At 44.6% G+C, this 24,425-nt stretch overlaps 1 protein-coding gene across 8 annotated transcripts in view; it reads left to right on the forward strand.

The window, feature by feature from the left end:
- Nucleotides 1-24,425, forward strand: part of bcas3 (BCAS3 microtubule associated cell migration factor) — a 473,019-nt gene that overhangs the window by 181,866 nt on the left and 266,728 nt on the right. The window contains exon 23 of one of the 8 annotated variants that reach the window (XM_034701115.1): nt 3,837-3,922. The exons of the other annotated variants lie outside the window; for them this stretch is intronic. Coding sequence (XP_034557006.1) covers nt 3,837-3,916 — 80 coding nt within the window. The 3' untranslated portion in view covers nt 3,917-3,922. Of the gene's footprint in view, nt 1-3,836; nt 3,923-24,425 lie in introns of those variants that run through there. 8 annotated transcript variants of the gene reach the window in all.

Here is a 24,425-nt window from a genome sequence, read left to right on the forward strand (position 1 = left end):
TGTTTGCCGCAGGAAAACCTCGGTCACATGACTCCAGCTGTCCGGCGGTCCAGCTCTGCAGCCCAAAAACTTAATGCACCATCTTCAGTCTTGTCCTTTACTCCGCTGTTTCCACCTCTTTTATTTTGCACCATAAACAAATCGTTTTATCTTCATAACAGCAGTCTGCTATCAAGAAAAAGAAGACACTTGCCATGTTGTGACCAATGAGAATGAAGTACTTAACACCCTTACCATCAACGAGGCGCCTTCTGAATCATATAAAACAAACTTTGTGTCCTCGTCATTTTCTCACTTTATAAAACTCACCCCTGAAAATCTTAAATATTCAGTTAACTGTGGTGTAAAGTCTCGTGAAGGCCGATGTTTCAGGTCTTTGATTAATAAAGGACTTCACTGATCTACAGCTGATTGATTAACGGGCTAACTGAATCAACATGAGGGGAAACATCATAAATACGTTCCTCTTGTTTTCCCATTTTCCGTCTCCTCTCTTTGTATCTCCTCTCTGACATCTCTGAGATTTATCGTTCAGTCACTTTGAAGACTTCAGGAAGTGTGTGAGCGTGCATGTGTGTGTGTGACTGTGTGTGTGTAAGTGTGTGTGAGGCTTTGGGGACTGCAGGGCGGGAATGGTTTAGCCACATGTAGGGATTTATGGCGAGTGTATGCGTGACTGAGTGAGATCAGGGAGTGACATGGATTGATATGGGTGAGTGCTGATCAGGTTTTTGTGCTGCTGTTATCTGTGCGTGCGTGTGTGTGTGTGCGTGTGTTTGTGTGGGTGTGTTTTGTGTTTTTGTGTTGGCGCACTTATAATCTGTGAGAGATGGAATGCCCTCCAGCATTAGTGTTATACAGCAAGTGCATGTGTGCCTGTGCATCCATGTGACTGTGTGTGTGTGTGTGTGTGTGTGTGTGTGTGTATGTGTGTGTGTGTGTGTGTGTGTGTGTATGTGTAGAGCCAGAGGGCAGTGAAGACTGAGCAGCTGCTCTTTATAGTGAGTGAACGGACACCAATGTGTCGGGCATCTGCCACGCGTTCACCCTACCGCCTACCCACTGGAGTGTGTGTGTGTGTGTGTGTGTGTGTGTGTGTGTGTGTGTGTGTGTGTGTGTGTGTGTGTGTGTGTGTGTGTGTGTGTGTGTGTGTGTGTGTGTGTGTGTGTGTGTGTGTGTGTGTGTGTGTGTGTGTGTGTGTGTGTGTGTGTGTGTTATCATGTCATTCAGTTTTAAAGCATACTTCAACAACAAAGCAACAAATAAATGTAAATAGATCATATTTATATATTTTTCATCGAGGCAGAGGAGGAACATATTTGTATGGATGCACTTTTTGTGTGTGTGTGTTTGTCTGTGTGTGTGTGTGTGTGTTAGTCTTTTATTTGTGTGTGTGTGTGTCTTTGTTTAATGTGTGTGTGTGTGTCTTTGATGAGTGTGTGTTTGTACCAGCTGCAGAATTGCAGGATAATGTTGATGTTTGACGCTCCTCTCCAGTGTGAAAACACTGTCACACACACACGCACACACATGCATGTTACATAGCAGGAGTTTGTGCGTGTGTGTGTGTGTGTGGTAGTGTGAGGGGGTGAGGGTGCCGTTGGTGCCACCCCTTCATTCCCCATGACCTCAATCTTCGGCGGGCGTCCTGCCAGGCCGGCCATCGCTCCGTCTGCTCAGCCGGCCGCCACTTCAAGATGTGACGGGGAAGAAGTGCTGACCTCACACACACACACACACACACACACACACACACACACACACACACACACACACGACTATATATCTCTCTCTGCTATGACAAACATACTCAGAGAGGGTGAAGAGTAAGATTCACTTTCAATGCTTTAGTTTCAGTCTCGGGTCCCGTGAGTCCTGACGAACCTCTTAGCTCAGACGCCATCTTTTCCATGAGTGAATTAATTCTTAAAGGAACATTATGAAACAAGACGTCTGGTTGTGCATGATGTGATGTCACTGTGACATCACTACAGTGTCAGTCTGGGTTGAAATAGACTTTATAAATAATGGACGTAGTATCCGTGACGTCACCCATCTGTTACTGAGAGCTGTTTTGAAGCCAATCATCGGCGGGAGCCATATTGGAAATGCTGAACTCAACCAGGCAGTGACGTAAAGAGGCGGGGTTTGAGCCTCCTAGCCAACAGCTGTGTGTTCCCGCCAAGCGGCAACCTCCGGTCTCAAACGATGAAGCCCATGCGGAAGTGTTATAAACTGCAATTAATCAAGAATCCTCTTGAGGCTGGCTGCAGAAACACCAGAAACCACATAGACATGAATGGGAAAAAGACGATCTTTGCATCATTAATAAACATGTTTACAGCCTGGTTCAAAAAACAGCTTGGCTCTATGAAGCTAATCTCTCTATCGGCACACACTGTACGGGGGTGAATTTATTTCTAACACTACGGTTCAGAAGATATTAAGATTACCAGTTTTTGCCCAAATAAGGACATGACTGACGTGACTCCCAGTTGTTAACACAAAGCTATTGGCTAGGAGGCTCAAACTCCGCCCCTTTACGTCTCACTCTGACTGGTTGAGTTCCACATTTCCAATATGGCTGCCTCCGTTGATTGGCTTCAAAACAGCACTCTATGGTTCCTACCTGTCAATCAAGTCAGTCATGTCCTTATTTGGGCAAAACTCGTAATCTTAATATCGTCTGACCTGTCACGTTAAAAATAAATTCACCCCCGTACAGTGTGTGCCGATAGAGAACTGAGCTATCCAGACTACACTTGATTTTTGAACCCTTCTGTAAACATGTTTATTTCTGCTGTAAAGATCGTCTTCTTAGAATGGGTGTGTATGTGGTTTCCGGTGTTTCTGCAGCCAGCCTCAAGCGGATTCTCGATGAACTGCAGTTTATAACACTTCCACATGGGCTTCATATTTTGAGACCGGAGGTTGCCGCTTGGTTGAAATCAGAGCATGCTAGAATGGCTTGCAGTAATTTGCATTTTTAGCTTTCCCAGCGTCCGGTCCCGCTCCGTGCATCGTGATTTAATCTCCTCTTGCACCAAAAGCAGAAAGGGGAACATGTATGGTTAATAATCAACTCTGTGATGTCAATAAGCAACAATTAAGGATGTCAACAAACAATCTCAGGCTGCAGCTTAATGTTCGCTAGCTCGCTGATCGTCGCTTAAATCTGGACTGTTGAAAAGAAAGATGAGGACGACTTTGAGGAAACTCACAAGCAGACTCTTGGCTTTAACCTTCTTGATGTTTGTCCGGTTGTCCCGTCCACATTAAGGTGTTTTCCCTAAACAGAGGGCGCCAAAATGATGCTACTCACTGTCTTTGATGTACGTCTCTGACAGCAGACTCAACGTTACATCAACAGCTCTGTACTCATCGGTCCACCCTGTTTAAGATGTTCATTGGTTCTAAGCCTCTACGCCTCCTCAGGTGTTTTCTGTTATTCTACCTGTTTACACCACTTCACAGGACAGCAGGGGAAACACACACACACACACGCGCGCCCACACACACACACACACACACACACACACACACACACACACACACACACACACACACACACACACACACACTGTCCTCCTACAGTTACATTCTATCCTCCTGTGGGCTGATGGAGTTTGTGACCTTGTGTGATTCTCTGCACAGCTCTGCCCACCATCAGCTCTAATCAGCCATAACTGAAAACACCTGTGCGTGTGTGTGTTTGTGTGTGTGTGTTTGTGTGTGTTTGCATGTGTGTGTGTGTGTGACCTTTAAGTTAGTGAGGCAGTGCAGTAAATTAGGGACAAACTCTAACCAGACGTGCATCTTTGCTCCTTTCACAACAGTCCGCGTGGTCGTCCCGAGTCTCTCAGTCGCCTCGTCGTTTCTTTTTTTGTTCCTTTCTGACATCACGTCCTCGACTTAACACGACCAAGGACAAAAACACAACATCATCAGCAGTGACACATCGTCTTCCTCTCTTTTACTTTACGTCTCCTCTTCCCATCTGCTCCTCTCTCCTCCTCCCAAACTCTCTCCCTCTCTCTCTCTCTCTCTCTCTGATGCTAACTCTCTCTGACAGTGTCTCCATGCTGTCGCACACTAATCCACCTCTGAGAGGTGTTAAAGCACTTCCACATTCACACACACACTGACACGCAACCACAGAAACACACAAACACACTCTCTCACACACACACACACACACACACACACACACACAGCGTCGCTCTGCATCCCGTAAGGTATCGATCTGCCATCCCGCTCGCTCTAATGGGATTTTTTACACCTCAGCATCAGAAAGGCCTAATGCATCGCATCACAGCTGAAGCAGTCACACACACACACACACACACACACACACACACTCTCTCTTACATACTCACACACACTCTCACACACTCTCGTACGCAGAGATAATTACGGCCCGGCTGCAGAGTGTGGTAAAAAATGAATAGAGGATGGAAGAGGAGAATGCACTCAGCAGCATATGCATCTAACTCGCTCAGCATCTGACTCATGTCACAGAAGTTTAGACTGCCTCTGCATCACACACACACACACACACATGCACACACATGTGCACACACACGTGCACACACTCCACTTCTCTAAGTGTGACTGTGAAATAATGAATGTGTTCACACAACTTTTTAATGAAGACAAGCTCAGAGCCGTCTGTCTGAACCTGTGGACAGAAAACACACCCCCAGTGTGTGTGTGTGTGTGTGTGTGTGTGTGTGTCTGTCTGTCTGTGTCTGTGTGTGTGTCTGTGTCTGTATGTGTGTGTGTGTGTGTGTCTGTGTCTGTCTTTGTGTCTGTCTGTATGTGTGTGTGTGTGTCTGTGTGTCTGTGTCTGTGTGTCTGTCTGTCTGTCTGTATCTGTATCTGTGTGTGTGTCTGTGTGTCTGTGTGTCTGTGTCTGTGTGTCTGTCTGTCTGTCTATCTGTATCTGTGTCTGTGTGTATGTGTGTCTGTGTGTGTCTGTCTGTCTGTCTGTCTGTATCTTTATCTGTGTCTGTGTGTGTGTCTGTGTGTCTGTGTCTGTGTGTCTGTGTGTCTGTGTCTGTCTCTCTTTCTGTCTGTCTGTCTGTATCTGCATCTGTGTCTGTGTGTCTATCTGTCTGTCTGTCTGTCTGTCTGTCTGTCTGTCTGTCTGTCTGTCTGTCTGTCTGTCTGTCTGTCTGTCTGTCTGTATCTGTATCTGTGTCTGTGTGTGTGTCTGTGTGTCTGTGTGTCTGTGTCTGTGTGTCTGTCTGTCTGTCTATCTGTATCTGTGTCTGTGTGTCTGTGTGTATGTGTGTCTGTGTGTGTCTGTCTGTCTGTCTGTCTGTATCTGTATCTGTGTCTGTGTGTGTGTCTGTGTGTCTGTGTGTATGTGTGTATGTGTGTCTGTGTGTGTCTGTCTGTCTGTATCTGTATCTGTGTCTGTGTGTGTGTCTGTGTGTCTGTGTCTGTCTCTCTTTCTGTCTGTCTGTCTGTCTGTCTGTATCTGCATCTGCGTCTGTCTGTCTGTCTGTCTGTCTGTCTGTCTGTCTGTCTGTCTGTCTGTCTGTCTGTCTGTCTGTATCTGTGTATCTGTGTATCTGTGTCTGTGTGTCTGTGTCTGTCTGTCTGTCTGTCTGTATCTGTGTATGTGTCTGTGTGTCTGTGTGTCTGTCTGTCTGTCTGTCTGTCTGTCTGTCTGTCTGTCTGTCTGTCTGTCTGTCTGTCTGTATCTGTGTCTGTGTGTATGTATGTGTGTGTGACTGTGGCACAGGTGTCACTGCTGTGCTGCAGCAGGTATATCTTCATCAGATAGACATTGTAACTTCAAACAGACTCTGGTTCCATCATGAGTGCTCTTTAAAGGGTTAATAATGATGCTAAACATGAATACCTGCAGTAATAAAATCTCCCCTTTGTGCGTTTAGTCACAGCTTCAAGTTAAGTTGTAGAATTTATTGACACACCAGCAGCGAAATAAAATAATAAATGTAATAATAACAGGAATAATAGAAAGTAATAGAAAAATAAACAGAAATATTACATAAATTAAACTACAATTTAATAATTCAAATAAATAAATAAAAAGTTAAAATGATAATTTGATTACAAGACAATTAATAGAAATAAAGCCAATAAAATGTAAATAAAAATGACTAGATAATAATAATAATAAAGTCTGATCAGAGTGTCTGGAGCTGGAGAACAAAACGTCTCTGTTGGCTCTGTTTCAAACTTCTTTATCTCCATCGCCTCTTTCCTTCCTTTTGTTTCTCTCTGCGTCACCTCAGGGCTGACCAGGTGGGGGCCGACTGCAGGCTCATTTCCTCAGCAGGTGTGTGTGTGTGAGTGTCTTTCTCCTCCTCTGTGTGTGTGTGCATGCATGCATGTACGAAGAGTATGTGTGTGAGCGCTCATTTACGCAGATACTATCTGCTCACCTGCTCCCGTCCAGCCACAGAGGCGGCCATTGTGCGTCCGTGCTGGTCAGCTTAAGACCCGCCCCCTCCAGGTGACAACAGGTGTTGTGTGTGAGTGTGTGTATATATGTGTGTGTGTGTGTGTGTGTGTGTGTGAAAGGATAATATCAAGGAGGATATTGTTTGTGCCGGGGGGAGGGAGGAGGAGGAGGGAAAGGGGAAGAGGTTACAGCCTTTCTCTCCTCACCTGGAAATTATGTCCTGCCGCCATTTTACCGGAGTGTGTTTCCAATCACCGCAGGAACGTGAGAAATGTCCGCTTGGGAATTCCTCCCCAGCTTCCTGTCTGTCTCTCACTCTGTGTGTGTGTGTGTGTGTGTGTGTGTGTGTGTGTGTGTGTGTGTGTGTGTGTGTGTGTCTTAGAGAGAGAGAGTCTGTTCTTGATTGTGGATGCGTATTAAAGGGGCAGATTTCCTCACCTCTCATCACCGCAGGTTTATCCTCCTCAGAGTTTCTTCCTCCTTCTTAAAGAAGTCTTCTTCACCTTGTAGAGGTGATGAGATCGTTTTCATCACAGCTTTAAATGATATCAGCTGATATTTACTTTGTTGACAAACATCAGCCTGTCAGCAGATGAACTACCATGCATTAAGTCAGGATGTCTAAATATCTTGTCTCATAAATCTGATCCTGATCCACAGATTGCAGGAATACTTCACTGCTGATTCAGATTGAGGGTTTCTTGTTGGGTTACATCTGACAATTCATCACATTTGTCTTTTTGCGTGACACAAACTGAAGTGTATTTGAGTGTCCTCGCAAATCCCAGTAAAGTGACACTAACCAATCAGAGAGTAGCAGCTACAGCAAAGCGGTGCTGAACGGGTGACGACAAATCCTTGGATGCATCGTCTATTTTGGATTTCTGTGGTTGAATTTTTGTCTCATTTGTGCTCATCTCTCTCTTTTGTGCTTCTATCATCACTGAGTATGCTTCATAACTCTAAAGTCTGCAGGTTTAGATCAGTTAAATATGAATAATTCTGCTCTACTTTGTCGTCCTCTTACTTTCTGACACAGTTATCATCGTAGCCCTATACCGAGACAGCCGCCGGCGGCTGCTTCTTCTTAAATGTTTGATAACTTTTGAACCAGTAATCCTATCAACAAGCTTTAAAAACCCAGTTACAGCGGACATTCTCAGCTTTCCATTGATACCACATTGGTATCATTCAGCATATTTAAAAATAATTCAGGGGTCTTGCGCCCCCAAAAATGGTCTAGGTCTTTAAAGGTGACATATCATGCAAAATGGACTTTTTAATGGTTCTCTACCTGAAATATGTTTCCCTGACATGTCTACAAACCCCCCGAGAATGAAAAAAATCCATTTAGCCCCTGTTCTGATTTCTCCACCTTTCTGTAAATGTGTGTGAAACCAGCCGTTTCAGACTTCAGTGTTTTTGTTACGTCACAACAATATCCGGTCTGTCACTGAGTCAGAGCTCGGAGCTTGTTCAGCCCATAGACTGTATAAAATAATACTGAATCCCTCCTCTGTTTTTCATTACCTGCACAAATGTGTGCTAACAAGGAGCTTAGGAGGGAGGCATGCTAGTTGTAGGCTGTCTTAATAAACACAAAGGTCGGTTTTACTCCCCACGTCTGCAGATTTGAAGATCTAGTGGATGATTTCTATTTATCATGGATAAGTGCTAGCGCTAGTTAGCATAGCCACATAGCTACATGTCGTAGCTGTAGCTGTGTACCAAGACACACGTCGACATACTGACAAATAAAACAACAAGAAACACTAAATCTGTGACCAATCCTTCATAAAGGTCCTGCTGCCTTTCTGGTAGAGGTCTGTTTTACTCCCCACGTCTGCAGATTTGAAGATCTAGTGGATGATTTTTATTTATCATGGATAAGTGCTAGTGCTAGTTAGCATAGCCACATAGCTACATGTTTGTAGCTGTGTACCAAGACACACGTCTACATACTGATAAATAAAACAACAAGAAACACTAAATCTGTGACCAATCCTTCAGAAAGGTCCTGCTGCAGGCGCCTCTCCGTCAGGATCAGATTCTGGATCAGATTCAGAGGGTTGAAGTAACGCGGGTCTGTGAGCAGCCGTTTATATTCAGCCAACATGTAAACATTAGATCAACGTGCTGGACAGCCGAGGCCACATCCACTTCCTGAGGGGGCGTGGTCAGAGGGAAAACAGAGTGTTCTGAGGAGGACTGAAGAAGAGGGTTTTTCAGGCAGACCAAAATCTGATTTCAAAGTGTTTTTTTGAGCATAAACTTTGAAGACATGTTTTGGGGACCTCTTAGACCAATATATATTGATGAAAAAAGCGTGATATGTCACCTTTAAGGGTTAAAACTCTGTTGTAGTTGACTTGGATCACGTTTATGTGGCTGTTTCGTAGATGTTAACAATTACATCCATGATCAATGAGGATTTCTGACTTCTATGATCTGATAAAAGGCCATCTGGTGTTTTATTTTGAAATTGAGCGGATGTTACGTGCAGTCCTCTTGTTTGACTTCCTGTCCTGGTCAATATTCTGTGTTCAGCTTTACGTGTGCTGGATGCAGGCTCCGTCAAAGATAGACTCAGAGTGTAACTTTTAGCAGAGTGTAAATTGGAGGTTACAAAGCACCTGCACGTTTTTAATTTAAAGGAACATGCACCACATTTTTAACCAAGATGGGCTTAACATGTAAAGTGCATTGACCTGTATGCACGGCTACGTAAACAATCTGTAGGACGGCTTCAGATAATCCAGAGTGCAGCAGCCAGGGTCACTGTTCATCACAGAATCACTGACGTGCTCAGAGATTAATCTCCTCTGTATATTTCTGACCTTCCTTGCAGACTACATCCCGACCCGGCTCCTGCAGTCATCTGCTGGAGGTCTTTTAACCGTACCCAGAATCAGATCTAAGTCCAGAGACAGGCTGTTAGTTTCTGAGGTCCTTCTCTCTGCCGACCTGAGCTCCATCACCTAAAACTAAACTTCAAACCTGTTCATGTTCCAGAGCGTCTGATTGTTCCTCTGTGAGTGTGTGTGATGCATCTTGTGTGTTTCCTCCGCCTGTTATTTGTTGTTCCCTCTGTTTGCATCCTCGGTGTAAAGCACTTTGAGCGTACCTGTAATGTTTTTAAATCTGTAAACAGTTCCTTTAACAATGCCGTGACGTCTTCCTCTTCACTCAGACTCTGCTTTCAGATACTTTAAGAACTTTTCTGTCTTCCTCGGTGCATTAAACTTATTTGAGTCGAGTCATTTATCCGGTAATTTCACTCCCTCGTGGTTCGAAACATTAACCCAAACTCAAATTTTCCATTTGGTTAAGATATTTCGGGTTCCTTCTCCCCTCTTTTCTCTTAATGTGTCTTGTTTCATTCGCACTTTCTGTCCAAATATGTAACAGATGTGTTTTCTGACTCACTCGTCTTTTAAGAGGAGACGAAAAAAACAGCAACAACAAAAAACAAAAAGAGGAGAGGAGAGGAGAGGAGAGCGAACATCAGCAAAACAACCATCATCTGCACTGAGGGGCTGAGACAGGAAGCACACACCTCGGTCTGCCTCACACACACACACACACACGTTAAGACACACACTTGAGTCTGACGTGCAGCAGCAGTGGCAGCAACGGCGCACGTTAGCATGTTGTGGCTGCAGAGCGTAGCATCTTTTGCAGAGGAGAAGTGACAGCTTTCTTAGACAGAGCGGCTTCTTTTGTCCTTTTCTGCTGTTCCTCTGCTTTCTCCTGTGTGTGTGTGTGTGTGTGTGTAGACGGTGTGTGTGTGTGTGAGGTTTCTGCAGACTTGCCAGACTGAGCAGGTAGCTCGCAGCACGTTTGATGGACTGTCTGTTTGCCATTTTGTCAGTGCTGCAACTTTTATACGCTCTACCCGTCCTCTGTCGTATCTCCCCTCTTATCTCTCTCTCTTTTTTTTTTCTTCTTCTTTTGAAAGCTTTCTCTCGTCCTCCTCACTTCTCTTCTTCTTCCCTGACTTCTTCCTCCCTCGTCTCAATCCCTGTAAGTCCCTCCGTCGCTGTTATCGGCAGCAAAGGAAGCTGTTGTTTCCATCTATCTGATGACAAGAGGAAAGACTCCAGATGTGAGCCACTATATTTGTCCCTCTCTCCCTCTGTCTCTTTCTCCTCTTTTCTTTTCATTAACTCTCCCTGCCTGGTCACAGATCAGCGTCTCACTAACACAGCCTCTGCAGTCTAGACATTAATTCGATGCTTTGGACCAATTTCTGGCACCAGCTCTGGTCTGTTATTAAAGATTAGATCTGACCCTGTCGGGCTGATTGATCGTGTATTTGCTGTTTCCGTGGTTTCAGAGCAGAGTTTGTGTTCAGATGGTTTTGGAGGCTGATAAGTGTGAAATAAACTCTTGTTTACTCAGAAGTCGTGACTTGAAGACTGTCACATTTAGAGATGTTAAATCAATGAAGAAGGGAAGTTATAATCTTTACAGTCTGATGGTATCAAGAGATGAAAGTCTGCTTCTCTGCAGGATTCAGAAGCTGAGAGATAGTTTGAAAAAGTATGTTTTCTCCTGAGTTTCTTCTCTCAGCTTTAACTTTAAAGCTGAGGTTGGTAGTCATGGAATACTAGCATGAATTTGAATGTAGCATTTCCTCAGGACTCCGTCTAACCCCTCCCCCCCTCCCCTCGGATCTCCTCCAAAATGATGCCCCCTCTCACATGCACGAGCGCCACTGATTCTGGATCATATGATGGTGACTGATTCCAAACCGGTCCTCAGCACATGGTCTGTGTTTTGCACTACGTCAACTCATGTCTCACTCAGCGGTAAGAAAACACCAAAACATTCTCATAGTGAAAGTTAAAAACACAAACAAACATGAAATGTACGCTCTGCAGGAGGCGGGCAGAACGGCAGGACGGGATTTGATTGGTTCCATCATTTGGCTCCTGATGGCAGGGATTGGTTGGTGTTTTCCCAGGTTTACTCCGGCTGCACATTTAGCTTCTGCTTGTTGACACCACAGACCGTAAGGTGAGGGGAAACCGTTGGCTTCCGTTAGCATCAAAACAATGTGTTTAAAACGTTAGCTTCAGCTAGCATGCTAAAGCAGCAGGCTACAGACTTCATATTTAGATTTTCAGACTTCCTATTAGACACAACTTTTAAGTCCCATCCATCTTTTTTAATGTTTATGTTAAAAATAACTTTTATTTTCATCACACTGTTGAATATTCTCTCTCTTGTACTCATCCTGGATATTTTTAGAGTGTTTCCTGCTCTACATGTGATTTAAGATCCACTTCAGTGTGACCTTACATACCTACACCTTTACGATGAGTCACCCTGGAGGCTCCTGTGTGTGTGTGTGTTTGTGTGTGTGTTTGTGTGTGTGTGTGTGTGTGTGTGTGTGTGTGTGTGTGTGTGTGTGTGTGTGTGTGTGTGTGTGTGTGTGTGTGTGTGTGTGTGTGTGTGCCTGTGCAGCGCCTGAGATTGAGTTAAACTACGAGAGCGGTATTTGGTCGAGGCCGGAAATGTATTCAGAAGCATAACACGTACTGAGAGAGCCCGCTACACACACACACACACACACACACACACACACACACACACACACACACACCCTGAACATGTGTTTCTAATGAAAGCAGTGTACAGGAGAGCTGGTCAGCCATACAGTATGAGGTCATCCGGTTTGGTGTGTGCATGTGTGTGTGAGTGTGTGTGTGCCTGCATGCATGTTTGTGTGTGTAGTACCCTGAATTATCATCTGAATGTAAATAGAGTGTGTGTGCATTTAAGCCTCAGTGTGTGTGCTCGTGTGTGTATGTGTGTGTGTGTTTCCCGTACTTGCTATCAGCAGCAGCTCGGCCCCGTGTTGCTGAGACTCTATTAAACTTCCTGCAGCCTTTCATCTGACGGCTATGCTTTTAGATGCTTCACCTGACTCGTGTGTTTGTATATTTGACTCTGTGTGTGAGTGTGTGTGAGTGTGTGTAAGTGTGTGTGTGCGTTTGCGGGCATGCTGTCAGCCAGTGGGCTAACAAACACACTTAATACAATTATCCCTCGGCAGAGACGAGAAAGGGAGACAGGCGGCACCTCAGAAGGTACGCTGTCTGGTGTGTGTGTGTGTGTATGTGTGTGTGTGTGTGTGTGTTACAGGGTTGTTGTCACTGGCAGCTAGTCGTGGCATTTCCACGCCTGGCTTCCACTCTTGCATTTCTCCCCTCCCCTCCAGCCCTCCCTCCCTCCCTCCCTCCCTCCCTCACCCTCCATCCTTCTTGTAATTGGGGCTTTCCCTTATAATTAGTCCATCCTTCCCCCCCCTCCAGGAGAGGCCTGCTAGCATAGCACCTCGGCCCCAGTAACAAGCACCCTCTCCCCCCTGTGGCAGTGGCGCTTCCCCCCCGAGGCGTGGGGAGTGGGAGGTTAGCTTAGCATCACAGCTAACTAGGCCTGTGGAGCCTCAGAGCGAGCCCTGGCGCCGGCTGGCCACATCCCCACTGGTCAGTCTTGCACTAATCCAATAAATGAGCTGTGCGGGAGGGCAAGTGTCACACACTCTGCACACAGACACACACACACACACCATGATACACACACACACACACACACACACACTGTAGATACACACTGAGAGGTCTGAAGTTGTGACAAGCTGCTGCTAATTGTGTTCTGTCTGTCCCCGTCTCCTCCTCCTCGGGGTTTAGAGAAATTCCTCAACCAGTGGGTTTAACTCCAGTGTGTTGTTGCACATGAGGGTGTGTGTAGGTGTGTGTGACTGTTTACTTATTCTGCTCTCTGTTTAATCCACTCCCATTCTCTTAACAATGAGGCTTCTTCACCCGACTTCAGATCCGTTTTAATCTTAAACATGCGACGTGTGAAGCTTCTTTGACGCCAGCTGAGCGTTTCATGAAGAAGACACTAAACTCTGGACTTTCAGGTCTTTAAAATACGATAACATTCATATTAAGGCTCATTACTCTGTCTCATGAATGTCACACTAACTCCCTGCACCAGATATCTTAGCATAGAGACAAACCTTCATGCTTTCTTGTATCTTTCTGCAGCTCCGTCAAGATTTAGTGACCTCATTTTGCATCTTAACCTTTATTCTTTGTTCCCTCTTCACACTCCACCTTCCAAAGTCCTCACACCTCATCCACATTGCATTAAGTTAAACGCCAGGTTAGGTGTGATCCAGTTTAATGCGGCCCATCACTTTTACTGCAACTGATGCCCGGACTCTGCAGGATGCACGCCAGCGCCGCAGACACTTTAACCAGATGTTGTTCTTCTCCAGCTGAGACGACACATGTGTTGGTCTTCTCTGTGTTTATTGTGTCACTGAGCGGCTGCTTTTAAATCATAATGAGGATCAAGGAACACGGACGCACAGCTGAGAGATTTAATCTACTAGAAGTTCTTCTAACTGTGGAAGTGAGCCTTTTCTTTCATGCATTATTATGAGTTTGCATGAATAAGAAGCAAGAGGTGCATTTCGACCAAGAGTTCTGGAGTCTTTTAGCCTCCAGAACTACTTTACTGGGAACTAAAAGGTTCCTGGGCCCCCATTGTTGTCTGTGTTTCGACCGTGGTCTGAAGTCCTGGGTAGATTGTGCAAATCAGGCCAGTGACGTATGGAGGAAAAAAAAAGGAAATGCACAACACCACCAGACCAGTAGAGGGCAGTAAAACAAAGAGGAATGCCATTCATCACAGATGACACCATAGAAGCAGACGGACAGGCAGGTATCATTATGAGCAACACAACAGTTAGCCTGTTAGCATGAAGAGACTCAGCTGGTGCTGTTTTAGATGGTGCTATATTTCATCACAGATGGATTCACTGAATCAACACGTGAGAGGAGATAAGCGCGAGTAGCAAAGATGTTTCAACACGGCTTTAAAATCCTTTTGAACTCAAAAAGCTGTGGCAGAGATCGGCCGGTGTTTTGGTTTAAACGGCGACCCTGTTAACTGGAGACTTTCAGCCGGATGCATCCCTCATAAACGTCTTTAGACGGTCATTAAATATCTGATGAGGATATTTTGAAATCTTAATAAAAACTAAACTAGTTTGCATTCCCAGGAACTCCCTCTGTGTTTCAACAGCTTTGTAAACTCCACAAACACTGACACGTTCAGCTGAAGGTCTCCAGTTTACAGGGTCACTTTTAAAACCGGAACACCAGGAGAGACGCATTCACAGTGGACTGAGAGAAGACTGCTGTTACAAGCTGCTAAATCAAGAGAATCACAGCTTCTTCTTTTGAAAAGTACACACACATACAAAAAAGATAGAACAAATCAAAACTAATGAAAGAAAGAGAAATCAAGTGAATCACAGATGGAAAAAACAATGACTGTGAACGTTTTTTGGAAAAAATTGAAAAAAAAAATGTTGAAACATTTTTTTTACAAAAAAAATGTTTACAAAAAAAATTACAAAATTCTTTTTACAAAACATTTTTACAAAACATTTTTTGTCAACATTTTTTGTCAACATTTTTACAAAAAAAATTTGACCCAGAGCCTGTCGAAAAAATTAATTTTCCTCAAATTTGAAATTGTGCTCCAAAAGCATAAAAACATGCAAAAAAGTGAAAATTTGGCGCCTGCTGTTAAAAACATGGAAAAAGAAATGAATGAATCAAGACGTGAGAGGAGATAAGCGCGAGCAACAAAGACATTTCAACACGGCTTTAAAATCCTTTTGAACTCAAAAAGCTGTGGCAGAGATCACCCGGTGCTTTGGTTTAAACAGCGACCCTGTTAACTGAAGAACTCCACAAACACTGACACGTTCAGCTGAAGGTCTCCAGTTTACAGGAGAGACGCATTCACACTGGGCTGAGAGAAGGCTACTGTTACAAGCTCCTAAATCAAGAGAATCCCAGCTTCTTCTTTTGAAAAGTACACACACATACAAAAAAGATAGAACAAATAAAAACTAATGAAAGAAAGAGAAATCAAGTGAATCACAGATGTGTGTGATGTTATTGTGGATGGCAGGCGGGATAAAAACACTGAGGTTAATCTACCAATCAGACACGTTCAGCATTGCAGGCCCTGCCCCCCGAAGGTCCCAGGACCTTTGAAAAGTACTACCCCCCTATCAGGGGCTTTTCAGGGGGAGATTAACTACCCCTGTGCTAAATTTAGACCCTGGGTCCACCTGTCTGAAAAACGCCTTCTGAAGTAGATTCTGCATCAGGTGTTTTGTTTTTGAGTTCTACTTTAAGATGTGCATTGCAGTCATCTTTTAACCTTTAACCTTTAACATTCTGCAAAAAAGAAGAAGAAAATAAGGAGCAAGACTTGTGCAACCGAGTAAAAAGTATAAGAATAAATAAACACAAAGTTAATCTTTCGCCCTTTAACTCCCTGTCTGAGCTCCCTGCAGCGTGCACAATGTTCACACTGCATGCTCTCCAGTGTTTCCAGGTCAGGATCACTCAGAGAGCAGCGGTTATCAAAAGCTGAAGGCAAAAAAAAAATCATTTCCAACATATTTAAACCCTTAAGAGCAAAACCTTTGACCGAAGAATCAACATCCTCCTCACCGCAGGAAGCAGCAGGCTTTATGGGAAATGTGGCCTTAATTTACTGAAACACTGGCACTAACAAAACCACTGGCACGAGATAGAGACTGCCAATCTCTCCCGATGCAGCCGTGTTGTTTACTGAAAATTAGGAAGCACACACAGTTCGTTTGTGAGGGACATGTTTGTGTTTTATGCCTCCTGTTGTGCTTTTTAAATAACGACGATTGACTTTCTTCGTGTCTGTGTTCTTTGGAGGCGGGCCAGAGCAGAACCGGGACCAGAGCTGCAGCAGTCTCACATGCATCATGCTGCAGTGATGCATGGGTGAAATATCTCCAAACTAAACAGGATCTGAGCTGTGAGTGCGTGTTCGATTCGGCAACATGAGGCCAAACATTCGTCGTTAACATCGTGTTTTTAGTGCGACTTTAATCTCTATGATGTAAACGTTGCATTCTTAAAGGAACAGCAGCTGCTTCACGCAACGTCTGATACACACATATGACCTAATGAAGCATCGAGCCGCTCAAGTCTTCTCTCTTGCAAATCAGGAACACATGGCAGACACGAACACATGCGCACACAAACACACACACTTCCATTTCAGATGACACACAAGTCAACAAGAACACAGCTTCTCAGGCTTTCGTCATGTGTGCAGGCACAGCTGAGCGGACACGCAGGCGCCTGAGGAGGTGAAAACTTCTCACTTCTTCTGCTTTGATTCGCTCTTTTATTCCCTCATGCATTCATCTCTTTCTTTCTTTATTTATATCCCTCTTTCTTTTCAATGCCAGCTGCATTAAAGTTGGTAAAAGCCACTGTTGGGAACACACTCGCTCACGCTCCATGCAACATGACACAATCCCACCACAGGAAAAGCCCTGACCCAAAACAGGCAGGAAAACTCTGGAAAACCAGGATACAATTTGGCACTTATAGAGCCTAAACGATTTCCTCCTGGGCGTCGGGCTCCGTCCTACTGGGAAAAGCCAAAAGACCGGCAGAGAAAATTACATCCGGGAAAATGTTTATGCAGCACACTCGGCTCCCTCGCTTTTTTGCCCCGCAAATGAGTGATTATTCGTCTGCTCTTAACCTCTGAGAGAGGAGAGAGGGGAGGGGGTGATGGAGAGAGAGGGGAGATTCTTTCCATCATTAGGCTTCGGAAGGAGCGGCTCCTGGCATAGCTTAGCTTCTTTGTCACAATGTGAGCTTCCTATGAAGGTATTTGGAGAGCACTCTGCAACATGTTGAGCTGACTCTGTTAAATAGCAACTGGTTACGCCGGGGACGCTGGTTAATTGGGGAAAGTGTTCACACAAACAGGAGCAAACACACACACACACTTATCCTTATTCAGCGTTCAGCCCACTCGACTGTTCCCCCGCTGGATTAAGTCAACACAGAAACATTATGTTCTTTGCTTTAAGGCTAAATACAGCAGAGGAGCGAGTTCTGTCTGACTTTCACCCCAAACAAGACGACAACATGACCTGCAGAGGAGACAAACAAAGGATAAACTCAATTTTAGAGGTTTTGATTTGTTACAGAACGTTATTACTCATTTTGAATGACAAAAAAAAATGCAAAATAAGCACACAAATAGAAAATAGATCCACATTATGAGCCCATTTTTTCCAATGTGAACACACAAACTTTAAACTAAAAGGTAGTCGAACAATAATCAGTCTGTCCAGAGTTTGCAGGCTTCTTTTTTATTGATGCAGCCTCTGATTTTGGTGCATTTAAAAAAAAAAAAAGCTGCAACCAAAGTTTCAACGTCTTGAGGCTTTATTTTCTGTGAATAACTGGACCAAACACTCCAATTAAAGCTATCCATGTCTATCTGTGTTTCCTGACACACTTTTGGTCACCTTCTGAATCAAGACACCAAATAAAACATGCAAATATCAAATAATAATAATCAAACCAAAGTGAACTGTCATCAGATACTAATTCTGCACTGAGCATGCTCAGTTCAGTTTGCAAAAGTTGCAGAGATTGGCCTTAATTGAATGATCCTTAATTGATTGGCCAAGCTGTCTAAGCGCCTTACCCAAAGAGGCTATAGTCTAGGGATGGGCAATGATTTCATTAGAATATTTTAATATTTTTTCACTTTGTAAAAAATCAAAGAGCTGCTCTGAATATTTTCTCATTTTAAAAGTAAAAATCTTTCATCCTTTTTACCAGTGCCTGGTTGTTATACAGTATTCCCACCAGACGGTGGCTACAAAGCGTCTTAAAGCTGTTTTAAAGTAACAGAAGAAGAATGCTAACTGCATTAAATAGCAAAAGAAGAAGAAAACATTAGCGACAGTCGCAGCGATTTTCTCAGTTTCTAAATCACACTACTACACATGTATTTCCAGAGACTGAGCATGGCTGTAAAATGTAAACACACATGCCATGCTGCGTCACAGAAACACAGACATAGAGATTGAGACAGATGCTAACAATGCCCGCTACTAGCAGCACCTCGTCCTGCTGCTGGTTAATGAGACTGACACACACACAGGCTGTTGGTGGAACAGGTGTGTGTGTGGTGAGAGTATTTTGGCTTGAAATGCCCATCCCTACTATAGCCCTCGCCCATAGAGGTCCCTGTCAGAAGATGTCCTCTCACAGCTAACACATTTGAAGTGTAAAGTAGGTAAAGTGTCTTTCTTTTTCTCGTTGTTATCCTCAATAATGGATTTATTATTTCATATATTTGGATAAATTATAATAATAAACACCAGATCCATATCTGATGATTAGACCAAACTGAACCCTGTTTCCGTGCCTCCCTCTCTCACACCATCTCCTCCTCTTGGCCTCCTTCCTTCCCCTCCACCTCCTCAGCTCCAGCATTGTTTCTTCAGTGACGGCGTGTCAAATCCAAACACACTGCGGTTACTCATACGTCAGCGAGTTTCGTCAGCACGGTCAGAAAGGCTGAACTGGGGCAGCATTCGTCTCTGAACTGGTCCCAAACGTGGCGATTGATTTCATGTTTGGTGCACCTTGCAGTAGAACAGCTCCGAGGGATTAGCACTGGCACAACAACAAGCGGCGCTAACAGAGAGGAGAAATGAAGTGAGGAGGTTTCTCTTCATTTCAAACAGATTTAATTCCAGCCGCGCTGCCAGCTCGCTGCTTTCCGCTGTTTTCCATCCGGGCTGAATCTCCCCCTCCATAAATAAAATGTCATGTGTGTGTTTTTGTTAGACGAGGAGCTTCTCAAACAACAAAATAAACCAGTTAACAGCAGCGTGAGGCGAGCCAGAGTTAACCGCAATGTGACAGTCGTGATGCAGAGGTACAGGGAAAGGAGTGTTTTACATTAACAGACCATGAACGGGTCACAATGAGACCTGCAGGAGGAACTTTGATGTGGCACGATGTTAGGCTTTGAACACAACACAGGCTTTCTTATCATTATGTGAGGTCTTTATCTGAATCCCTGCTCAGTCATCTTATGTAATACAGAGAGAGCAAACAGCACTGACTTTACAGGTCTGAATATCTTCTTGGGTGTTGGACTAAAGAAGGTCCATTGAACATGAAACTGTCCTCATTCAGCTCTCCTTCTTCTCTGAGCTCTGTGGTTCACACACCTTTAAAAAGAAACTAATGGCACAACTTTGAACCCTGCTGCTATCATCACCACCGCTCATGGTTTAACTTTCTTTGGAGAGATCGCTAACCTAAAGTTTCTCTCACCTGCTCCGCTGATTGATTTGACATGACGTGTGATCAGTTTGTTTCTGGTGTTGCTCATGTTAGTTTAAGTTAATAACAGTTGTCAAGGGGTTTGGACCAATCAGAATCAAGCATCTTACACAGCCGTAAGATTAGTTAAAAAGCCGGGTAATAATGTAATGCAAGACACATAATGGGGGAAATATTCCACGTTAGGATTCTGCCTTTACCTCAGTGTGCGTGCAGGATCACCCTGGATATACACTATATTACCAAAAGTATTCGCTCACCTGCCTTGACTCACATATGAACTTAAGTGCCATCCCATTCCTAACCCATAGGATTCAATATGATGTTGGTCCACCTTTTGCAGCTATTACAGCTTCAACTCTTCTGGGAAGGCTGTCCACAAGGTTGAGGAGTGTGTTTATAGGAATTTTTGACCATTCTTCCAAAAGCGCATTGGTGAGGTCACACACTGATGTTGGTCGAGAAGGCCTGTCTCTCAGTGTCCGCTCTAATTCATCCCAAAGGTGTTCTATCGGGTTCAGGTCAGGACTCTGTGCAGGCCAGTCCAGTTCATCCACACCAGACTCTGTCATCCATGTCTTTATGGACCTTGCTGTGTGCACTGGTGCACAGTCATGTTGGAAGAGGAAGGGGCCCGCTCCAAACTGTTCCCACAAGGTTGGGAGAATGGAATTGTCCAAAATGGTTTGGTATCCTGAGGCATTCAAAGTTCCTTTCACTGGAACTAAGGGGCCAAGCCCAGCTCCTGAAAAACAACCCCACACCATAATTCCTCCTCCACCAAATTTCACACTTGGCACAATGCAGTCCGAAATGTACCGTTCTCCTGGCAACCTCCAAACCCAGACTCGTCCATCAGATTGCCAGATGGAAAAGCGTGATTCATCATTCCAGAGAACGCGTCTCCACTGCTCTATGGTCCAGTGACGGCGTGCTTTACACCACTGCATCTGATGCTTTGCATTGCACTTGGTGATGTATGGCTTGGATGCAGCTGCTCGGCCATGGAAACCCATTCCATGAAGCTCTCTGCGTACTGTACTTGGGCTAATCTGAAGGCCACATGAAGTTTGGAGCTCTGTAGCAACTGACCGTGCAGAAAGTCGGCGACCTCTTTGCACTATGCACCTCAGCATCCGCTGACCCCTCTCCGTCAGTTTACATGGCCTACCACTTCGTGGCTGAGTTGCTGTTGTTCCCAAACTCTTCCATATTCTTATAATAAAGCTGACAGTTGACTGTGGAATATTTAGGAGCGAGGAAATTTCACGACTGGATTTGTTGCACAGGTGGCATCCTATGACAGTTCCACGCTGGAATTCACTGAGCTCCTGAGAGCGGCCCATTCTTTCACAAGTGTTTGTAAAAACACTCTGCATGCCTAGGTGCTTGATTTTATACACCTGTGACCAGGTCAAGTGATTAGGACACCTGATTCTGATCATTTGGATGGGTGAGCGAATACTTTTGGTAATATAGTGTATTTCCCATGCATCGAACACGCCTGAACTTTACTCACAAGCTTGTTTCCTCTTGATATGACTTGCATCCTTCCTTTTCTTCAAGGTTTTTACACCAGCTGACATGCAACATGTTGCATTACTGCCGTAAGATCAGTAAGAAATAATATATATATAATGTATAGTGAGTGGGTTGTTGTTGCAGGATGGAACCTAGAAAAGATGAGCAGGAAGCAAGGAACAGGAAGCAAACAACCATGTTGTCCAAGTAAGGACGAATTAAAACTGGACGTACTTGGTCTTTTTTTTTCAAACCAAGTCTATTCTGTTATATTTGGTATCTAAATGACTTATGTACAAGGTTGTAAACATGTTCAATTTAGCTGTTAAAAAAAATGATATTTTTACATGGGCTCTAATGGGTCAACAGTGGCTTTTGGACACAGCCTCTAGTGGACGCTGGAGGAACTGCAGCTTTGTCTTTACGGAGGTTGCTACTTGGACCACAGTGGTGTGGATTTGTTGCGATTGGGAACATTTGCAACCAAAAGTCATGTTGCTATCTTTACAGACTGTTTGCAGCTGCTGACTGAAGAACATCCAAAAAATGTTGGACCATTTTGACCCCAAAATTCTGCGAAAAAGGGTCCAGGTTTAAAAAAGAGAAGTAGAGAGGAGTACAAGTAGTGTCCAACATGACTTATTGCGCTTCAATCATTGAACTGTGCTGCATAAAGCTTTAGTTTCCTTTAACTAACACCCATGCACTGCCTGCCCCCTCTGTTTGTCAGACTGTAACAGGCGTTACAAAAGCAGTTTACTCTGCCACTGACAGACACTCGGCCATCTTGATTAGTTGGTTGTGAGTTTTGCACACAGTGTGAACGCAGCACAAACCAGCACCGTCCCTCCTGTTAACTGGTCCCAGGAGGCTGAAGTCTCTGAAGGTGTTGGGTCACTTACTGTAAGAAGGAAGGAGAGAGCCAGTGATGGATGGACGCACGGGAGGAAGGAGGGACGGAGGGGCGGGTAGGGAGTCGTGGGAACTGGCAGGCATGACTCGGCTTTTGTTTTCTTTTAACAGCTCGTTCGCACATCACGTCTTCAGATGCAGGCAGAAGCAATTTGTCCTCTGCGTCTTCCCCTCCGCGTCCTCCCCTCTTCCTCCTCCCTCGGCCTTTGAATCATTCTCCAGCTGGGCCCAGTTTTGCTCATGCCGTGTCAGGGTGTCTGTTTGCATGGTTATGTCTACGTCTGTTCTGAGAGTATGAGTGTGTTTGTGCTACACACACACACACACACACACACACACACACACATGCAGCAGCAGCCTCAGGACCTTGACCAATTCCCAGTGGAGAAGCGTGGCGTCTCTCTCCGCCAGGACATCTGGAAGTGGGCATTTTGCAGTCGGCAGCCGCTGCACTCTGACTTGATTATATTATCTGGTTGTGCTGGACCTGTGTGTATGTGTATATGTGTGTGTGCATGTTTGTTTCTTCCTGGTGTGTGTGTATGAACACAAGAATGACATGCACTGAATTCATACGCACACCTACTAGACGATGATCTTTACAACTCGTGTGTACATTACTGTCAAGCTTTGCGAGTGCTGTATGTGTGGGTGAAGAATGCCTCTTGAGTTGCATATGTGTGTGTGTGAGTGTGTGTGTGTGTTTGGTGTGTGTGTGTGTGTGTGTGTGTGTGAGAGAAGGGGTCAAGTGGTGATTGCTGATGTTGTCTGCTTTAAACACATGTTTAGCCAGGGCCCACTCAAACGTTTGGCAACCATTAGACGACTTCCTCTCTATCTTCCGGAGTCAACTCTCTATGGATTTGAGTGTGTGTGTGTGTGCGTGTGTGTGTGTGTGTGTGTGTGTGTGTGTGTGTGTGTGTGTGTGCGTGTGTGCGTGGTTGCATTTGCAGGTGTGGACACAGGCTGGAATGTGTGCAAAACAGATTTTTTTTGGTGGGATCTTTAACACACAGTGATGCAAAACTTTGAGCTTACATCTCTCAGATTCCTAGCTGTACCTTTTTTTTTTACTTTTGAATTTTGCCTTCATATTGGCCGACTTTCATCTAAATAAATATGAAAAATTAATGCTGACCATGGCTTGAATTAACCTTTTAGTGTCATATTTAGAGTTTAAAAGAGACAAACTAGTCCATACATTGTTTTAAGAAAACAATGTCTCGCCTATTATCCAAATATTTGCCTCCCTAGAGGTCACCTCTTCTTGCAAACAAAGCTTTAAAACACCAAAACAAGTAGAATCACTAAATAAAGCACATCCAGGTCAGATAGCATCATCCCTCTGATGCCATCAGGAAGTCCAGTGACGGCCAAATTCCACCAGATCCTTGTCCGGTTTGTCTCTGATCCCTCACATTCTACTCAATGTGTTAACTTCCACTGGATCCACTCCGTTGCGTTCCGGCTTTGCTCAACGCATCAATCTCAACAGAGCAGATGGAGCGGGACAGGAAGTCAGGTTTCACCAAAACAAAATGAAAACATCCGGTTAATTTTCAGAATAAAACACTCTGTGTTATCACCAGATCGTATTTCACTTAACTACAACAACAAACCAAAGTCATGATGAGCGGAGCCAGGCCTGGAGTCAACAGGTCAGAGGTTTTCAGAGGACCAGAAAGACAACATGGATGAGGAGAGGAGGAGGAGGAGAATCCTTGATTCAGTGATTACTGCGGGGAAACCTTGGTCACATGACTCCAGCTGTACGGCAGTCCTGCTCCGTGCTGCGTTCTGAAAACGCAACCAGTGGGTGTTGAGGGACGCAAGAGCACGGAGCTGGACCGCAAAGGATCGGAGACGGACCGGACACGGATCTAGGGGAAGTCCCGTGTGAGGGGGCTGCAAGCTGAGCTGCTGCTAACTGAATCCACATTACGTTAAAATGTTCCTCATCTCTGGAGGGCAACAGAAGTTCACTCTCTCTGTCACTTCCCTGCCTCCAGGTCCTTCTCCTCTTTTGTTCCTCTAACATAAAGGACTTTCTTCAACAGCAGCTCCTACAGTAGGAAGTGGGCGTGTCCTCCTGCGTGATCTGCAGACTAACTCACTGAACTGAAACATCCAAACTTTATTCTTCTCATTGAGATCCCTCGTCAAGAACATGTGAACCTCTCCTTCCTAATGCATGCACACAAACACACATAAACACACACACACTCAGTCACGGTGCCTGGCCCAGACATTTCTCTCAGAGCTTTGTTTTGCCACAGGATCAACACAACTGTGAACTTTAC

Source organism: Notolabrus celidotus, chromosome 14 (genome assembly GCF_009762535.1).
Source record: "Notolabrus celidotus isolate fNotCel1 chromosome 14, fNotCel1.pri, whole genome shotgun sequence".
NCBI lineage: Eukaryota > Metazoa > Chordata > Actinopteri > Labriformes > Labridae > Notolabrus > Notolabrus celidotus.